We start from the raw sequence: 21,156 nt of genomic DNA, 5'->3' as shown, positions 1-21,156 counted from the left end.
CGCACAAAGACCGGTCGGTGAAGACGACCGTCCCGTGCAGCCCATGTGCGGGTGAGGCGACCGGGGTGCCCCCAATCCAACATGAACTAGCAAAAAGATACCAGTCGACAGTTACGAGCAACTCCAAACATTCGTGCTTTCATCAATTCGCACTCACACTCATACCCATTCATTCTACAGTTAAAAGGAAGCAGTCAGTGAGGTTGGGTGTAAAAATCCTCCCCCACTACCTGATACAAAACAAAAAACAGACTAAAAAACAAGACAAAACAGAAAGTAAACAAAACAATACAAAGGCGGTCAGCATGGGTCAGATAAAAAAGGTCCTCCCCCTGCTGAGTACCGCTTACAACACGCAACACATTTGAGTAATAAAATTGATTTAAAATGATAAATATTGTATAAATAAGATTAAAGAAGTAAATAAGGAGATAAAACAAGATAAAATAAATAAATAAGTAAAACTAGTTAAAATAAGACAGACAGCGCAGGTTGGATGTAAAGGATCCTCCCCCCACTGGCTGCCATCTGCGACACAAAAATAAAAACGTTAAAAAAATAAATAAATAGACGGTCATGCCGCTTGCAGTCGCCTCTCTTTCTCCTCTTTGTGCTTCATTGTCTTCGTGACAAAAGCAATGGTCAGGTCGAAGTCTCTCTTGCTATTGATAGCTTTTTCAATTAGCTCGTGAGGCTCGCCTAGAGGGGATCCCAGTCCCAGCTGCAGCTCGGTACGTCCAGCCTGGTATGCAGGGCACACGAAGACGACATGCTGCGCGTCATCCACTACCCCACACTTAGGGCATAGATCGTCCACGGTTTTCCCTATACGATGAGTAAACTTCCTGAACTATCCATGTCCCGTCAAAAATTGTGTGAAATAGTAGCTGACGCGCCGATGCCGGCACTCGTACCACCTCACCACATCTGGAATCAGGGATCTCGTCCAGGCCGCCTTCTCGACATCGGCTGCCCATTCCCTCTGCCACATCTCTAGACTTCTTTTCCTTTCTTGTGGACCTGAACATATTGCCCCGTTGCCCCTCTGGTACATTTGGACTCTTTCTCTGGCCAGGATGTGCACCGGTACAGACCCAGCCACCACCTGTAAGGCAATGGTTGATACGGTTCTGTGCGCGCTGCACACCCTGATCAGAGGTTTCCTTTGTGTCCTAAGAAGCACGTCTTTATACTTCTTCATTCGAAGGACCTCGTGCCACACTGGGGCTCCGTATAAAACTATGGATAAGATGGATTGTGCCATCACTATTCTTTCTGAGATCCAGGACCCCTATATTTGGCATAAATTTATTTAGTATAGAGGTCCTTTCTTCTGCCTTCCGACATGCTTCTTGTACGTGTTGTCCGAATTTAAGCTTGTCGTCGAAAATAATTCCAAGGTACTTATCCGTCTTTTGGGGTCTTATTACCGAGCCTTTATATCCAAATATTATGTCATCTCTCTTTCTTGGTCCCCTCAAGATAATGGATTCTGTCTTCTCTACTGCTAACTTTAGATCATTTCTCTCTATCCAATCTGCGGTCTTCTGTATTGCTTCGTTTACTTTTTGTATTATTCCCCTATTCATGTCGTCTTCGACCAGTAAGGCTAGGTCGTCCGCGTATGCAATCGCTCTCACTCCTCTCTGCCTGTTTACTTCTAGTACCCCGTTGTATAGTATATTCCAAAGTAAGGGTCCCAGGACTGACCCCTGGGGTACTCCCGCGGTCATTTCTTTCTTCTTTTTCTTCGATATGCGTACGGTTCTTTCAGATAGGTAGTCCTTTATTATGTTGGACACATACTCTGGAGCCCAAATTCGACTATTCGGTCTACTATGTGACCCCAGTTTGCTGAATTAAAAGCATTTTTTATGTATGTCCAACAGAACAAGGACCACACATCTTTTTTTACTTGCTTTAGCCGCGTCCCTTATCCAGGTCGCGGCATCGACTGTCGATTTACCTTTTCGAAATCCATATTGTTGATTTGATAACACTTCTGATCTTCCAACACGCCCTCCAGCCTCCTCTTGATAAGCCCCTCGTATAACTTACCAAGGCAGTCCAGAAGGCATATTGGCCGATAAGAGGCTGCTGAATCGGGGGGTTTCCCAGGCTTTAGGAGTAGAACTAAGTTCGCTTCCTTTAAGTCCCTGGGAAACTCTTGCTTCTGCAGTAGGTAGTTGTATATTCTTCTGATCAAACCTGGTTTCTCCGTTGCTATTATTTTTATTGCGGGAGCTTTCCCTGTCTTCATCTCCTGACCAGCTGTTCTAACTTCCTCTTCCGTGAACTCCTCTACCATCGTTGGAAATATCTTGATGAAATTTTGATGATCCTTGGTAGGAAAGAGGAGCTCAGCTGATTCCATCCGCTGGTCTTCGTCGAGTCTATATGGGGCGATTATTTTCAGCGTCTTCATAGTGATCTTGTACGCATCGCCCCATATATCTTCGTCCAATGCTTTTATCAGGGTCTGACACTTTTCTTTTTTCTCTTGTTTTATTTTTTTATTTTCTTCTAAAGTTTTCTTTAGACCTTTATATATTTCCTTGAGCTCGAGGCTGCCCTGGCTTCTCGTATAATTCCTTCGAGCTCTGAGGCATCTCTCCCGTAGACCTTCTATCTCATCCGTCCACCAGTAGGGGGATTTTTTATTATCCTTTCTCTTCACGGTGGCCAAATTTGCTGCACTTTGCAGTGCTCTTCTCAGTTGGCCAAGGTCAGAAATCTCTTGTTCATTAATCTTCCCGACCTCCGATAGGTACGTGGTTTTGTTGAAATAAATCTCCGTGTGTCCTATCGGCCGCCTTATTCCCCCTTCAACCTTTATTTCGTATTGTATATACCGGTGGTAGGTGAATAACTGATCGTCAAGGACATCCCAGCGTCAATATATTACGTCAGAACGTAATATCAATGTGTGTTCGGCTGACCCCCCTTACGAATGTTGGTTTGTTATTGTTTAATACTTGGAGGCCAGCCTGGGCTATCCATTCATTCCATATTTCCCCCTTTCTGTCGTTTATGGGGGCACCCCACAACCTCGATTTCGCGTTAATGTCCCCGGCGATCATCACTTCTTTTTCGTTCGTGGCGGCGCTCATTATTTCATCTACGATTGCTTTGTATCTTATCATAGGGATATTTGGGGACACGTAGCATGCCAGCAGGCTGAAATCCCTCAGTTTGATGAGGATACGATTTCCTTCTCTGACAATACCACGCACCCCCAAACCCCTATTTCTAAAGAGCACCGCCACATTCTTCCCATTATCCTGGACCCAACCACCGGCTGATGTTATTTTTTTGTTTGGTTCCGGGACGATGAGCAAGTCTATTTCTAGTTTGCAGGCTTTTGCGTGGACAAAGTCGTGTGCTCAGCGTGCCCTGCCCACGTTCACCTGCAATATCCGTATACCAGGTTGATCCTTGAGGTCCACTTTGGTTCAGTTCCCAGAGGGCGTTTCTGCGTCAGACTCGCGTCTTTCGAAAAAATTTAAAAGCATAAAAGCTAAAACAAATAAATAAATTAATATAAATAAAATAAATAGATACGGTATATAGATAAAATATGTAAAAGTAAAAGAATTCAATAAATAAAAGTGGTTTAGTAAAATCGAAATAATAAAGTAAAATAGAATAAGTAACATAAATAAAATAGATAAAATAAATTTAAAAGATATAAAATAACACCTAGGTGGGCTGTATATGGGCCCACCTTCGTTTTCCAAGGAGTCTATTTTATGTTTGGTTAGCATGTTTTAGGGGTTCCCCTCTCCTCCCCTACCGTATACAAGGGCTCGGTACGACGGACAGGCCATCCTGTCCATCCTATGCCCTTCTTCTTTGCATACCGAGCAGTACGGTTTATTACCGCAGCTTGCAACGGTATGTCCCGTTTGGAGACAATTATAGCAGCACGCCGCCCTGCTCTCTTCCTTGCAATCATAAGTGTTGTGCCCGAACTTTAGGCACTTAAAACACCTATTAGAAGGTGCTGTGTGACCACAGCCTAGTATTATGTAAAATTAGAATCAACATGAAATGCTTCACACCTAAGAGAGTGGCACCAACACAAACAAAAATCAAAGTCGAAGGACTAAGTACGGAATCCACGGAGTACTTATATAGAAAAAGAATATCAGAGAAGATTGCTGATAATGAAATACTAGAAAACAATAACATCGAGGAGGAAACCACCAACACCTGAAGTGACAACAAACGAAGAAATAAATATTGAAGAAGCAGAGGTAACGGAAGCATTAAGGAAATTAAAAATAGAAAATCACCAGGAGAGGACAGAATATCGAATGAACTCCTAAAGTATGGAGGACAAGACCTGACCAAACAATTATTAAAACTAATCCAAAAAATAATAGAACAAAACAGAATACCACAAGAATGGAGATCAAGCATCCTAATACCTCTCTTCAAAAAGGGAGAAAAATCGGACCCAGAGAATTACAGAGGAATTAATTTATTAAACACAACACTAAAATTAACGACCAAAGTGATAACAAACAAACTGAATAAAATTATAACATTAGCAGAATAACAACAAGTTTTAGGTCGAGAAGATCATGCACCGACGCTATATTTATAATGAGGCAGATTCAAGAAAAATCGTTAGAATACAACTAACCGGCATACTTATGTTTCGTAGACCTTAAGAAGGCATTTGACAGGGTCAAATTAAAGGACGTTATCCATTTATTGTATGCAAGAGAGGTACCTCTAGCAATAATTAAAACGATCGAAAATATCTATCAGAACAACACAATAAAAGTAAAAGTAGATGAGGAACTAACTGGCCCAATTGAAGCTGGCAATGGGATAAGACAGGGAGATTCCCTGCGTCCTCTGTTATTCAACCTGATCATGGACGAAATAATAAAAAAAGTAAGAACAAAAAAAGGATACCAAATGGGAGAAAAACAACTTAAAATAATCTGCTATGCAGACGACTCAATACTAATCTCTCAAAGTGAAGATGATTTACAACGTATGCTGCACGAATTTAATATAACTGCTAGAAAATTTAACATGTTAATTTCCCCAAAAAAGACCAAATGCATGGTTATAACAGCAGATCTAATAAGGTGTAAATTAGAGCTGGAGGGTCAAATAATAGAACAAGTTATGGAGTTTAAATATATAGGCATCACACTATGCAGCTACGGAAAGCTCTAAACAGAAGTGTAAGATCAGGTGAATAAAGCAAACAGAGCCGCAGGTTGCCTGAATGAAACATTATGAAGAAATAAAAACATCGGAAAAGAAGTGAAAGGCAGAATTTACAAAACAGTCATCAGACCAATAATGAAATACGCGGCAGAAACACGACCTAATACAGAAAGGACAAAAAGAATGCTAGAAATAGCAGAGATGAAAACATTGCGAAAAATCGATTGTAAGACGCTGTGGGATAGAGCTAGAAGTGCAGATATACGAATGAGATGCAAGGTGGACAACATTAATAACTGGGTGAAAAGCAGAAGAGTAGAATGGAACGACCACATAAGCCGAATGACAACAAATAGAGTAGTAAGAACGGCGAGAGACGGCTCCCCAATAGGAAGACGATCAGTGCGAAGGCCACGAAAAAGATGGAATGACAACTTACTGGAGGCACATTGAAAAACAGAGTAATGTCTATATAAAAAGAAGAAGAAGAAGAAGAACTAAATTTTGAATAGATAGCTACAACTAGGGTGTTCCGAAAAAGCCAAAGTTTAACAAAGTTGATCTTCCCGGCTGTTTTCAGGTGATGGGTAGCCTATAAATCCTCAATATCAAATTTCAGCCCAAGATGTTAACCCTCACCCTTGTCTTAATCACCCCGAAAAAAATTTTTTTTTTGGTTTTTCAAAGATTTTTAATTATTTTTTTCTTTTCCTTTTTTGATCTCCCAGACTGTTTTCTGATGTTGGGCGGCCATAAACCCTCAATTTCAAATTTAAGCTCAAAAGGTTAACCCTAACCATTGTTCCATGCCCCCCAAAAAAATATTTTTTTTTTGGTTTTTCAAAGATTTTTAATTAATTTTAATCTATATCTTTGTGTAAGAAAACAAACAAATAAACTCAGCTTTAAATTTTATTTTGACATACCTATTAGAAAAAATCAAACAACAAATCAAATGAATCAAATCAATCAGATAACAAAATCGTCAGAAATCAAATTGACTACATGCTAATAAAGCACAGATATCGAAACTCAATTCAGGCAGTAAAGGCGTATCCAGGAGCGGACGTATCTTCTGATCACAGTCTTCTTATTGCTAGGTTTCAACTTCAACTAAAAAAGACGCAAAAAAGCCGCAACAACAATAAACTTAACATACAGAAACTTAAGTCAGAAGAAACAAAAGAAAATTTGAAACATGAAATCAACACAAATCTAGATAGAAACCCAAGAAATAATTGCAACGTAGAACAACAGTGGCAATTCTTCAAAACCTCTATATTAGAGCCAAGTAAGAAAGTACTTACAACAACCAAATGTAAGAAAGAAGAATGGATGACGGAGGAAATTCTAGAGTTGATGAATGAAAGAAGAAAAAACAAAACAATTAATAAGACTCGCTATAAACAGCTTCAAAACCAAATAAGAAGAAAAATTAGGGAGGCTAAAGAAACCTACTTCTCTGAAAAATGTAAAGAAATAGAAGAACTTCAAAACATATATGACAACTTCAACCTACATAAAAAAGTCAAAGAACTAGCCGGAATAGGAAATAGAAGAACCTCAAATATATTGCTCGACAAAAACGGAAATACTACAATGGAGACAGAACGAAAACTACGACGATGGAAAGAGTGCATCGAGGAACTATTTCATGACCAGAGAGAAGCTAGTACATCCGTAGATAGCCAAACCGGAGATGTAGGCCCAGAGATAACCAAATCAGAGGTTAGTCAGGCAATAAACTCTATGAAAACCAATAAATCTGCTGGTCCAGATGAATTACCTAGCGAGCTGATAAAGTTGGTCAACGAGAAAAACCTGGACATAATAGTAGAACTGTTCAACGCTATCTATACTACGGGAATCATCCATAGAGAAATGTTGACATCAGCATTTGTGTGTTTGCCAAAAAAAGTGAATGCCAAAGAATGCAGTGACTACCGAACCATAAGCTTAATGTCACATACCTTGAAAATTCTGCTGAAAATTATCCACGCCAGAATACACTCTAAACTGGAGCTGGATATTAGTGACACTCAATATGGGTTCCGCAATGGAATGGGCACCAGAGAGGCATTATTCTCCTTCAACGTGCTGACACAGAGATGTTTGGATGTTAACCGTTCTCTTTACGTCTGTTTTATAGACTACAATAAAGCGTTTGATAAAGTAAAACATGACCGACTCATGGAAATTCTAAAAACTAAAAACCTAGATGAAAGAGATTTAAGACTAATAACACATCTCTATTACAATCAGCGAGCAATAGTAAGAATTGAAACAGAAACATCTGAAGAAATGGAAATAAAGAGAGGAGTCAGGCAAAGCTGCATATACTATCACCTCTATTATTTAACGCTTGTTCTGAAGAGGTAATGCGAGAAACTCTGGAAGATGAAACAGTCGGCATAAGAGTAAATGGAGTCTTAGTTAACAACATCAGATATGCAGATGATACAGTAATAATAGCCGATAATTTACAAGACCTGCAAATACTCATGAGTAAAATAGTAAGGTGTAGTAGGGAGTACGGACTCTCTCTCAATATCAAAAAGACAAAGTTTATGAAAATTAGTAAAAACAACCATAATACTAACGAAATCTTGATAGTAGAGGGCCAGCAGATCGAAAGAGTAAAAAAGTACACTTACCTAGGGACACTTATAACCGAAAATAATGACTACACTGCAGAAATCAAAGTCAGAATCGAGAAAGCGCGTTCTAATTTTATGAAAATGAAAAAGGTCCTATGTAGCAAAGATTTAACATTAGCTCTTAAAGTACGCCTAACGAAATGTTACGTATATAGTGTACTATACTATGGACTGGAATCATGGACGTTAAATGTAGAGACAATGAGACGACTTAACGCCTTTGAAATGTGGACGTATAGAAGAATTATGAGGGTTTCCTGGGTAGATCGAGTTACGAACAATGAAGTACTGAGAAGAATAGGTAAAGAGAAAGAAGTTGAACTTACAATTAAAGAAAGAAAACTACAGTACCTCGGACATGTGATGCGGGGCGAGAAGTATGGCATCCTGCGACTCATAATGCAGGGAAAGATAGATGGCAGAAGAAGCATCGGCAGAAGACGAATTTCATGGCTGAAGAACCTGAGAGAATGGTTTGGATGCAGCTCAAAACAACTATTTAGAGCTACTGCCTCAAAAATTAAAATAGCTATGATGATTGCCAACCTCCGTAGCGGAGATTGCACCTGAAGAAAAAAAATTAGAAAAAATCATAGGCCATGATAACAACTTTAATACGGGGATTAAAATATTACCCATTTTTCACTTTTATTATGAGTACGTGACTGCAAATTATTCTCGTTAAAAAACAACACATTTTTCTGACTAATCTTACATCAGTATATTAACGAATGCACAAAGTTGTTACAAATTGATTCAAATGAAAAATAGTAACTACATGAGTAAAAGTTTGTTTAAAAACAAATCAAAGTTGCTTTCTGAAATCGGTATAGTTATTTTCCTAACTAGTGCGGAAAGTGATACTTTCAAGCACGAGACTGCCGTTGACCCGAACGATGCGATAGCGGAGTTCGGGCAAGCAGTCAAGTGCGGGGAAGACACTTTCCGCATGAGTTAGGAACAATATTTCCAATAACGCCGTACGTTTGGAAAAAGCCACAAAAAATAGAGTTATATAAATTTTTATTTAGAAGTGAAAATACACGAATTAATTCTTTGACAAGGTTGTCAAAACCAAACTTTCAATATAATGGGTTACCACGACGACGATATTGGTTTCCATGACGACCATTCAAAATCATTGTAATTGTCTACTGATCTGACTTTTAAATATTATGTCAACCCCCTTCGTGGCTCAGTGGTAAGAGCGCCTGCCTTTGGATCGAAAAAATCCGAAAGGTTGTGGGTTCGAATCTCACCAGGGACAGAAATTTTTCATTTATTATAAATTAATAAATGAATATAGTTTCTGTCCTTGTGGGATCGGTACTCACCGGAGGGACCGCAGACGTTCGGATACAATTAGAGTCTCTTTGCAAAAACAATGACGTCAACTTTGCAAAGTAACAAGACACTTACTCAACACACACACTACACATGACACTAGGTACCTAACTGTTCAAAATTACCGTACCTACCATGCCAATGGCCATTAGTTTTCGAGGCATTAGCTAAATAAAAGAAAAAAAAATATTATGTCAAAATAATTTTATTTCGTCGAATTATCGCGCTAATTTCATTAAAACATGAACACAATAAGATAAATTTGAAATAAATTAGAAAATAATCTAAATATTAGTTTATTGCATGTATTATAATATATTATAATGCCATATTACAAGGTATTTTACTTTCCCACACGCCGTGCGGGAAAATTTACTTTCACACACGCCGTGCGGGAAAGTGCAACTTTCGGAAACGAAATGCGTGCGTGAAAGTGGCTCTTTTAGCACGGCCGTAGAAAAAAACACTTTCTGTGGGTTTCAACTACTTTTAACACACTTTGCTTGCTTTTTTCATCTTTTGTGAGGGGCAATGAAATGTCTGAAATTAAAAAACCAAGCAAAGTGTGTTACAAGTAGTTCCCAATCACAGAAGGTGTTTTATCGATTTCAGAAAGGCAAATTTTATTAATAGTAGGGGAGGCAAGTATGCTAAATTTGCAGTTACGCGAGCGTTATGGGGACCTATTAGGATGTGAAGATTGTGTCCTAAAACTAAAAAAGAATTTTTTTTTATTTATTTATTTAACACCAATAAGATGCTTAAGGACATTACAATCTGATCAAATAATGTGATCAATGAGCTACTTATTTCTAACCTAAATTACTACTAAAAAACTTAAGACTAAGGACAAACTCGATAGTACCCCCTAGGTTCTGTTAATATATTGCACAAATTTTAACTTGTACCTATCATTTGCACCGTGCACTATTTTTCACTTAACTAACTCGAAGGTTTTCTTTCTCTTGAGTCTTCTAGCTAGATCCGTGTTGTCGAGGAGCTGGATGGCCTCAACATTGACGTGTTGAAGAAGTCGTTGTTCGTGACTGTTGGCAAATTTTTCAATGGTCTTGTTAACAGTATCCATGTCTAGGTCCCTATGGAGATCACTGTTCCTATAGTACCATGGAGCGTTGACAATGCTCCTTAGCACTTTGTTTTGGAATCGTTGAATGATAATTAAATTTGTATTACTAGCGCAGCCCCATAGTTGGATGCCATATGTCCATATAGGTTTTATAATCTGTTTATACAAAAGTATTTTATTGTAGATCGAGAGAGTGGATTGTCTTCCCAATATATATATATATATATATATATATATATATATATATATATATATATATATAATGTTCTTGAACTCCTAAGTGGAGCATAGAGCTTCAGTGAAAACGCGCCATCGGGTTCTATTTTGCGCTAGGGCCTTCAACTCATTCCAAGACTTTCCTTGACTTCTTATCTCGTCCATGATGGATCTTCTCCAAGTTTGTGCTGGGCGACCTCTTTTTCTCTTTCCTTGGGGATTCCACTCTAGGGCATTTTTTGCAATACTGGAACTATCTTTTCGGAGTGTGTGACCTATCCACCCCCACTTTCTGTATTTGATTTCATTTTCTACCCTCTTTTGTTGGGTCAGGTGTAGCAGATCTTCGTTTCTGATGGTGTTTGGCCAGAAAATACGAACAATTCTTCGTAGACATTTGTTAACAAAGACCTGCAATTTGTCTGTACAATCTTCCCAATAGCCAATACATTTTTTTATACTTCATGTTAAGCTGTTCTCGTTTCTTTTTAATATGGGCCTTCCAGCGTAGCCTAGTTTTTTCTTAGTAGAAATTAGTAGAATTTTCCTTCCTCGTAGATCTACAATAGCATTATAAATTCTAGCCTGTACTTGGCGTATATGTCCGTCTGCTAAAGTCATATTTAGTTTGGTCTCTTCGTAGAGTAAATTTATTGAACAAAAATGTTTAAATAAAAGATTACCTGCAATTGTATTTCTATCGCCAGAATCGATATATACTAACCCATGTCTTCCAACAATACTAACTTCAATCAACGGTCTAGACATGAGGGATACTGCACATACATCTGTGTAAAGCACATCTAGACTTGAAGAGTGAGTGGTAGTAGCTGAATTTGAAGAGGTGGGCTGATTGCTCGAACTGCGACAAGTAGGACATTGGGACAGGACCGGACTGGCACATAAAAAGGCGCCAACCCAAATCCTAAAAAAGGTGCCAGACCCCCCCCCCTTCTTTACATCAAACTTTTTTAAAATCCTAACGCATGTATTTTCTAGTAACGCTATAAATATTACTGGTGATTTTTTTAAGTTTATTTTAATTTAAACCATAAAGTAATTTACTATTTTTATTGAAAATAGTAAATTATATTAAGATGCCATAAAAATATAGCTTCAGTTTCCCAGTATCCCTTTTACTCCGTTATATTTTTTGGTGATCTCTGGAAATTTAAAACAAATTTTTGAAAAGTTTGAGTCATTTTTCAACTGCTTCTACAGAGTAATCTACTGGTTCAAAAACAATTAACAAAAATCATGATTGGTGTTCAATATAAGTCACTTTTTGAATTTTTTCAAATTTTTAGAGCGCTCTACTAGATATAATAGAAGAGTAAACCTAGATAAAATATCCGCAACCACACGGTGTCAGACGATCCGTCCCTGAGTGGTGAAGTGAATGACATAGATCAGGCAGCCGCAAACGGAGCCCTCGGATAACTGACGAAACGCTTTGAAATTTGAAATTCAAGCCTTAACGTAGGTAAAGGCGCACTGCCTCGCCGGACAGTATAATTCGCCCCTACTCATGGGAACTATGGATAAGTATTTAATCACGCAGGAAAAAATAAAACAAAACGAAGGGACAATGGAGCGAGTCACCGGTGGTGATGCAAGCTGGAACAAGCTATGAATGAGATGATAATATCGTGTTCATCAGTAGTGAAGGGAACCAAGGGAACTCAGCGAAAAAGAAAAGAGGAAGAAGATTTCGGAAAAAGGGGATCTGTTGGAAGAATTCTGGTCAGGGGTAGGGACCTGAACAAGACGGAGCTTCCAGCGGAGGCAACCTTGCAAAAGAGCTCCTCACTTGGGGAGCAAATATCTAGAGAGAAGGAGTAGAGTTCCGAAATAACGGCTAAGGTAAGATCAATGCATAAACTTACCAGTTACAAATAATTTAGTGAAACTAATGTCCGACCATAAGAACACGAAAGTCGAAATCAAGAATGAGGTAAAAAGCTTTAAAAGAGTCACTAAAGACCCCTTCTTCTTTTTGTATAGACATGACTGTCTGTTTTTTCAATGTTCCTCTAGTAATTTGTCGTTCCATCGTTTTCGTGGTCTTTCAACTCATCGTCTTTCTATTGGAGAACCGTCTCACGCTGTCCTTAAACTATCGAAGACCACTGTCCACCGAAGACATGGAGGGCACTTTCAGAGAAGTCGCCCTCGGCAGCATTGAGAACCGAAATATAATAGTAGAGGAAAGCGGTGAGGAAGGAACGACTAAGAGGCGGCAAGCGTGTCCACACAAATGGACTTCGAAGAGTTCTTTCCCGAATAACTTAGTGAAAGAAAGATACAAAAGATCGCAACGGTCCTGATCTCAAGAGAAAGAGGCTTTGAAAAAATTTACATTATAAATTAGAATAGGAAGAAGATTACTTTACTTTACGGTCGTCAAACCGGGAAGAGGAAATAAACCTCCAGGCGACTTAGTAGTGGTCTTGGAACCTGGACTTCTAGGTGAAGGGAAAGGTCCAACGACTGACCAGGAAAAACCGAAACTGGTAGTAAGTGCAGTAGGTACATACAGACCAAGAGACCTCCCACTTAATTCTATTATCACAATTACAAGGTAGAGTTAGGAAAAAGAGAACCGGGGAAATCGTCAGACTATTTTCATGATCCCTGTAGAGAAAGGGGTGACGGAAATGGAAGGGGACAAGAGACTACTGGCAATTATCTCTAAATTATTGAGGGAAGACATAGAGACACTGGAGATCAGAGAGGCTTCCCTAAGAGTATAGGGGGGGCTACAGAGGCAGGAACCTCAGGAAGCTTCTCGAAGTCACCTTTATGGGCGTGGACCTCCACCTCACGCTGGAGGAGTATGAACGTGGTGACGCAGAAGGTGATCGTGAAGGGAGGTGGAAAATCCTACGCCGAGTTGCTAAAGCTAAACAAAGACAGTGCAGACACGAGGAAGAGTCAAATTGGTGTCAAAACCGCTAAGAAGATTAGGTACAGGGACCTAAAGCTCGAAGTGGCATGGAAAGAACAGGCCGAACACCTGAAGAAGATAAGCGTGGCCCGCACGGAGGAAAACGTAGTAGAGAACGTCCGGGGCTATCAGGACCAGGTGGATATATTTAATATAGGCAGTGATGTCAGAAAGTTAATCCTGAGACAGGTTCGCAGGTATACCAGCAGCAGAAAATCTAACACATCAAACTCGTCTCTATAAGGGAAAATAGAGAAGGCAACACAAACGTCATAGTCAGACTGACGCGCATCGCAGCTAAAAAAGTACTGGAAAGAGAACATATTGGCTATAACTCGTGCAAGATACGAAAGAGAGACTGCATGTCCGCCGATGTTTCAGATACCTACAGTTCGGTCATGGTAAAACCGACTGCAAGAGAGAAAACAGAGCGACTCCTGCTACAGATGTGGCAAGGGACGCCATCAGGCACGAGAGTCCAGTAGCGAGGCGACTTTTTGCCTCACTTCAGTGCCCGGAGTATAAATGGGATGTAAATGATTAATGGAATGATAGGATAATGCGTAGTAGAAACGCATTCTGACAAAGTTGCGTTTCTACTACGCCCACGGGCTTCATTATGTAGGATTCTAGGGCGCAACAATCCTACATGTATAATGTAGTTATGGAGCGCAGAAGACTGCACTCATATATTTTAGGCCAATTGTGAGATGTAACACTCTTATATTATAATACAAAGAGCGGATATTGATTCCTACGAAAGGCTCCTGAATCGTAAAATTGGTCTTCGAGGGCGCCGCGCGTCGCATCTAAGCCATTTGATTATCTAATACCTTTACAAGTTGACAATTTGTATTTTGTTGTACCCAATGGCTTCATTATTTATGATTCTGGGGCGCAACAATCTAATACCTGATAAAAGTTGACAAGTTGGCGCACAAAAGGCGCCCGAATCGTAAAAATTATCTTCGAGGGCGCCGCGCGTCGTATCTAAGCTATTTATTATAATAGAGACAGCGGATATTGATACCTACAAAAGGCAAAGGAATCTAAAAATGGTCTTCAAGAGCGCCGCGAGTCGGATCTAAGCTATTTATTATAACAGAAACAGCGAAAATTATTGATACCTACGAAAGACACCCGAATCGTAAAAATTATCTTCGAGGGCGCCGCGCGTAGTATCTAAGTTACCTATGTATTATAATAGAATCACCGGATATTGATACCTACGAAAGGCGCCCGAATCGTAAAAATGGTCTTAGAGGGCGCCGCGCGTCGTATCTGTGCTATTTGATTATCTGATACCTGGTAAAAGTTATACTTTGTTGTACCTTCATTATATAGGTTTCTATAACAGTTTGTTTCTTCATTAAGTAAAAACAGTTTTTAGGGGAATGGTTGCCACCTAGTCTTTGTGTAAAGGTTAAAAAAAATTTTCAGCGTTTAATTTTTTTAATGGATATATACTAACGAAGGCAAAAGGCGCACCGGCCCGCGGGCCGGTGGGCCAGCGGTCCAGTCCGGGCCTGCATTGGGACCTTATATAACCAGGTGCTCCGCATCCATAGCATGTAACTCTAGATCCATTTGAAACTTGAGAAGTGCTGGATTAACTTCTTTGTTGAGTTGGAGCAAATTTACGACAATTTTCTTGCACATGCCTAAAATTATTACAAAACTGACATTTTGGTCTTGATCTGGTAGATTTGCTGTCATTATTTCCAGAGGGTTTGTTTCCAACCAGTGCATTACCTTTATCTTTAGGCTTCTCTTCAAAACTATCTTCAATCGCTCTTGATTTTTCAATAAGATCAGCAAAATATTTAATTTGATCTCTCGGAAGTCTTTCCAATTCTACGATTGAGTAAAGCATATACCATGTCAATTTAATGAGTTATATGTAGTTCAGGTGGTTTTGGGAACCTAGCAATGAGTGCACGACAAGAATTAACAAAGATATCTGTCGGTTCTCTCTCACCTTGATCACGGGAAAACAGTTCTTTGAAAATTTTATATGGTGGTATGTTCAAACCATAAGAGTGTCTTAACGCCTTTAACACATCATTTCAACTAAGGATTGTGGATTGGATACCTTGCCACCAAGTTGCAGCATGATGATCTAATAACATCGGCAAACCTTTTATTGCATTTTCATCTGAAATGCTAACACAGTCTTTAAAAATGGTTATGGCACTTATAAATGCTTCTACATCTTTATTTTTATTGCCAGAAAATCTGGAAGAAAAACTTGAAAAGTTTCCACTTTTAGTAATGCTTTGGGCCTGATTTTGGACAATTACTTTTGTCATACTAGCAATCTGGGCCGGCGATAACGGGCCTGCAAGGGATGCACTGCAGGCGGGCGCCCTTGTTTGGGGGGCGCCAAAATGAGCTTTTTTCTGCCGGTGCTATACAAAATACTAATTTAAAAGAAACCGAAGAGTGCCTATGCTTCTTTTGCAGGCGGACGCCTTATACCCTAGCGCCGGTACTGCTAGCAATTAAACTTTGAACTTGTTCATTGGCCATCATTATAGGAGCAGGGGGAACAGCAGACTCGTCTTGTTGCATGGGAGCGGGAACAGCAGACTCGTCTTGTTGCATGGCAACAGATGATTCACGATCAAGTAAGCAGTTTTTGGATTCTGAGCTAAGTTCTGAAATTTCTGTGAACTTAGAAGCACTTCTGAGGTTATAGTTGCTCATTAGACGATATCCAAATCATAGGATAGTCCAAACTGACATTCATACAGGCATACAGCACAATTAAACCAAAGCGTTGGTATTTTAGCACAACAATGCAGTTTAAAAGGATATTCAACAGCAAAGAGTATACACTCAAGTAGCAATTTGTCGACGCGACAACGTTGTCTACCGCGTGACAACGTTTTCTTACAACGTTGTTATTGCCTAAAAGACGACCCTATTCTGCACTGATTTGGTGGACAATTTTTGAGTTGTCTTGACGTTGCCAAGGCAACCTCCTGTTTAAGCAACATCGTTTCGTAACCGTTGCATAAGACAACTGAAGCGACTATAAAAAGCACCTGCGCGTGCAATGGTTGCTCAAGGAGTCAGACTAGTTATGTTTTTTTACCTATATTTTTAACACCTGTATGGTGAATCCGAAAACCAAAAAGTAAACTGTTTTGACATCGTATTGGGTATTTAAATTTATATGATATAAATACATAAAGGACTTATTACCTGATGTGAAATTTATAAACGCATCTCAGATTACCGTCAAATATGGATATTTCACCTTTAAAAAACACACGCGCTGCTTTTTTATGACATTTTTGACAAAAAATATGCAAATCTAAAAAATCAAATTTTAATATAAAAGTCAAAATTTATGTTAAAGATGTTCTGTATAAATTTAATGTATTGATGGTGCTTTTAAAGTTATCAGAAAATGCCTGCATTTTTTATATTCTGTGTTTTCATTTTCTTTACATCCCAAAAATCTCAAGTAAAACCAAAATGGCGCATTAAACAATATTACCAATATTACTAAAAAAATACCTAATTACCAACCTTAGACGGATAAGACAACTTAGAAGTCCAATCGCCAACCAAACCCGGCCGCGCCGACTATCAAAACCATTTTAGAACGCACCCTCTTATTGGGTGACAGAGGTCATGTGACCAGTGTCAAAAGTGTATCATTCTCATTAACAGCGTTGCCAAATTTAGTAGATTTCTACTGTTTTGGTAGATTTTTGATATTTTTTAAAAAATTCTAGTAGGCAATATTTTTAGTAGATTTTTGGTTTTTTTTTTTCAATTAAATCAAATTCAACAGAATTTGATCCATTTTTTTCGAATCATGAGGAAACTATAATAAGTCTTTTTGAAAAATTTAAACGCAGAATGAAAGACTGCATTATTTAGAAAAACCAAAACGTTTCTTTTGAACGAGATATTTCGAATTAAAAGTAACTAATTTTTTTCTTTTTTTCACCCCTGTAACGTATTAAAATAAACATTATAGAAGTTTTCAGGGACTTTCGGTCCTCCGTAATAACGTAATCTTTCTTTGTGCGTTTAAATTTTTCAGAAATACTTATTAGTTTTCTAAGGATTCGCAAAAACCGAAAACATTTAAAATACATTGAACATTTTAACAGACGACATTTTGCGCCTATCCCCTTAAGTAAGCTGTTGTTTTTATTAAAAAATCCCAAATATATCCCAAAAATACTTAAGTATATTTTAGTTTTTGATTTAGTAGATTTTAGCTAAAAAATGATAATTACCAGTTGGTGGTTTGGAATAATTAGGTTTCCAATTTTGCGGAATTGCTCTTGTGACATTTAGGACGGATGTGTATATCACTGTATTACTGTATATTTACATGGCCTAAAAAGAATGTCCTGATTTTGTGAAAACAAAACTACTGAAAGAATTAAAACTGACCTGGCAACCCTGTCTACCAAAGCAGATACAAAGATGGTTATCAAATCTCGAATCTACTGATAAAACAATGGAAACCGGGCTATTAAAAAAACAAATAAACAGGTTGTTAAATAAATCGAAAATTTCTATCAAAATAAAATATATAATAATTAGTTTAGCATTATAACATTTTTAAGTCGTTGCGATTGTTGAAAAAACTGAAGTGTGATATGTAGTTGTCAAAATGGTAATAAATTAGTTGCCCGTATAACTACAGGTTGTAACATCGTAATGTCAGTCGGGGTAGGGGACGTTGGCCGAAACAACTGAAAATGCTCTCGGGCAACGTTGTAGACAGTGCATTTGTTTGTACTGACGACCAATGCGTCGAAAAATTGCTACTTGGGACACACTCTTGAATCTGGTCACTGTAAGTTACCTTTAAGAACTTATATTCGCAAATAACAGTCTCACAAAGCCTTTTTGTTGGTTCTCTTCCTTCGCACAAAAGGTATTGGTTCACTTTTTGTGTTGAAAAGGGCCTAACGTTGGGTCGCCATTCTTGTAGGATTGCCTGGGAAATAAACGTGCAAACAGTTTATTTTAGGTTTAATATATTTGTGTGAGACCGAGACCAGTGAAACGTGTTGATTTGTGTCTAACAACCTTAGACAAGGAAAGAGAGAGGACGAGTAATCCTATGACCAAAAGTGAAGCCAAACCGACACCAGAGATTTTGATCATCGACGTATCTTTGGGGTATTGTTATGCATTAAGTATTTAAAATAAAAACATGAAATGTATTTAAAATGAAGAATTTGTGTACGGTAAATGTTTTATTAAGTTGCTCATATTACGTACATATGTTTCAATACATACATATATTTTTATTACGAATTTTAGATGATGATTTACTTTATTTTTTATGAAATTTTAACCTTCAACGAACACCCACCACTGGCAACCCATTGTTATTTTTGACGTGACCGCCATGTTTTTGGTGACAAACAAACCAAAAACCGGCTTCACTTTTGGAACGTGTGTGTTAAATGAGTGTTACCCGTCCTCTCTTTTTTCCTTGTCTAAGCTAACAACTATTGTAAAAGTAACAAGTAATATTAAAAAAACAGTCTAGGAGTGACCAAGCATCTTCATAACCTCCCTCCCCGAAGTTAGCTGCAGAACTCGAACTGTCACTCATTCAGTTAACGTACGTCTACACCTATTAGGTAAAGGCACGCGCACACTTATTCTTCTTGCTACAGTATTTAATTAGCACAATGACAACAATTAATTTAATAAATAAATTGTTTAAAAAACTATGTTAATCATAAATTAAAAAATTTTAATAAATGTCAAGTATTCGTTGGTAATTTTTCGCGTAAATACGTATATGTACTGTAGTGAGTCGTCCATATGCGTCAGGCTTAAAAATGGAGTGAAAGCGCATAATTACCAATTAAAAACTACTACCTAAATTGAAATAAGCCACGGTTACTTTTTAGAATCTATAAACTGGATATTTAAACTTCAATTTAGGCACTTCGCAACCTCAAAAATAATTATTGAAATGAGTTGTCAAGCCTCGAATAAGCTTATTTTTGCATCTTCAGGTTTAAATCGCGTATGTATAACTCAAAAACTCTAAACTTAGAGAAAAATGGCAAGAGAGACATTTTTTGTTTAAAATTGACCAACACTATAGTTGTATATAAAGATTTATTTAAATGATACATTTTTGAACTGAAATCTGCAAAGAAACCGAATCAGAAACATTTTTCCTAATGGAACGGCCTTACAACTTGGACTAAATGAACTTTATCATATATACTTTATTTGGGAAATGATTAATAGCATTAAACGAGTTATGTTTTTTAGCCTTCCAGGACGTTAATAACCTCTTTACAGTTTGAACAAGATGGAGACGTAATAACAGCTGATAGTGATGGTTTTATAACCATATATAGTGTAGACGCTGATGGCGCTTATTTTGTGCGAATGGAATATGAGGCTCATAACAAAGGTGTTAGTTCCTTAATCATGCTCTCCGAGGGTACATTGCTATCAGGTGGTGAAAAAGATCGAAGAATAGCAGCATGGGATAGTTTGCAGAATTACAAAAAGATAACAGATACTAAAGTAAGTAGGTTTATAACGAGCGATTCACAATTATTTTCATCAAAGCTATCCGAGCAAAAAATTGCGTATGTCTTGTTTTAATCTGAATTGGTGAATTGGTTTATAAATTAATTTTAATTAACATTGTAAAACACAAAAAAATCAGCCAAAACCTTTAACACAGAACTTAAATCAAAAATCAAAAAAATATTTAACTAAATTACAAGTAACAATAATAAATAAAATAAAAGAAGATGTTGTATATATCCACCACCAACATCTATACATAACGTAACTCTTCCTGTCATTGAGTATATAACATTGTTTAGAATCCAGGGGGTACCCATTATTTAATTCTTCAATATGATTCTCTATTCTTTATAGGCCAGGGTAATAAGAAAAAAATATAGGTACCCTATTCGTGACACTTCAACAGCCAGGGTACTGAAGCGTTTTTTCGACAGGTAATACCTATAAGAACAAATTGTAACTATTTCCTGCGTAGAATCTGGCATCCATTTTTATTTATTTTTATTTATATTTTCCTGTTTTTGTCAAATCAATGGAAAACAGTGAAACTTAAGGCTTTTTTAGTAGGTACAAACATCTTCGAGAGCATAGAAAAGGCTTTAACATGGCGTATTACAAAGTTTGATATACTCATTTATTGTTAATATAATTTCGAAAAATGGTCGAAATTGCAACAAAATTTATTTCGCAATAACTATTGTAAAAATTAGTGTACAGCTTTGAAATTTTTGTCAAATAAGGGTTTTTTGGTGCTTAATATGTAATAAAAATTTCAAAGCGATTTTAATTTTTATTCAAATTGTTTATCCCAGAGAGCTTTTTTTGTAATAACATAAGTCAGAAAAAAATGATTTTAGAACTATTCTACAGGTGTCAAATGAAAGAGCATGAGCTAAACTTTTAAATTGGTTTAAAAAAAGTAAACAAAAAATGCATTTATTAGTAAGAAATAATTATGCAAAAGTATCGTCGATTTTTTCTTATAAACTTTTTGAATAATTTTTTTTAAATCTATTTTTTACCCTCGTTTAGGTGTACATCTACCAATGTACCTAATGTTATTTATATAATAATTGATAAAAATTTGTAATAAATATATATAATTTATTACATAAAAAAATAAAAAGTTTATAAGGACAGCTTGACGATACTTTTGAATAATTATTTAT

General features: G+C 37.5%; 1 protein-coding gene across 1 annotated transcript in view; it reads left to right on the top strand.

Moving 5' to 3' along the window:
• Positions 1-21,156, top strand: part of LOC114337264 (echinoderm microtubule-associated protein-like CG42247) — a 195,660-nt gene that overhangs the window by 103,986 nt on the left and 70,518 nt on the right. The window contains exon 9 of the mRNA XM_028287679.1: positions 19,718-19,978. Coding sequence (XP_028143480.1) covers positions 19,718-19,978 — 261 coding nt within the window. The remainder of the gene's footprint in view (positions 1-19,717; positions 19,979-21,156) is intronic.

The sequence above is a fragment of the Diabrotica virgifera genome, chromosome 2 (genome assembly GCF_917563875.1).
Source record: "Diabrotica virgifera virgifera chromosome 2, PGI_DIABVI_V3a".
NCBI classification, from domain to species: Eukaryota; Metazoa; Arthropoda; class Insecta; order Coleoptera; family Chrysomelidae; genus Diabrotica; species Diabrotica virgifera.
Note: the sequence above shows the minus strand (reverse complement) of the source record. Positions and strands in the feature narration are given on the sequence as shown.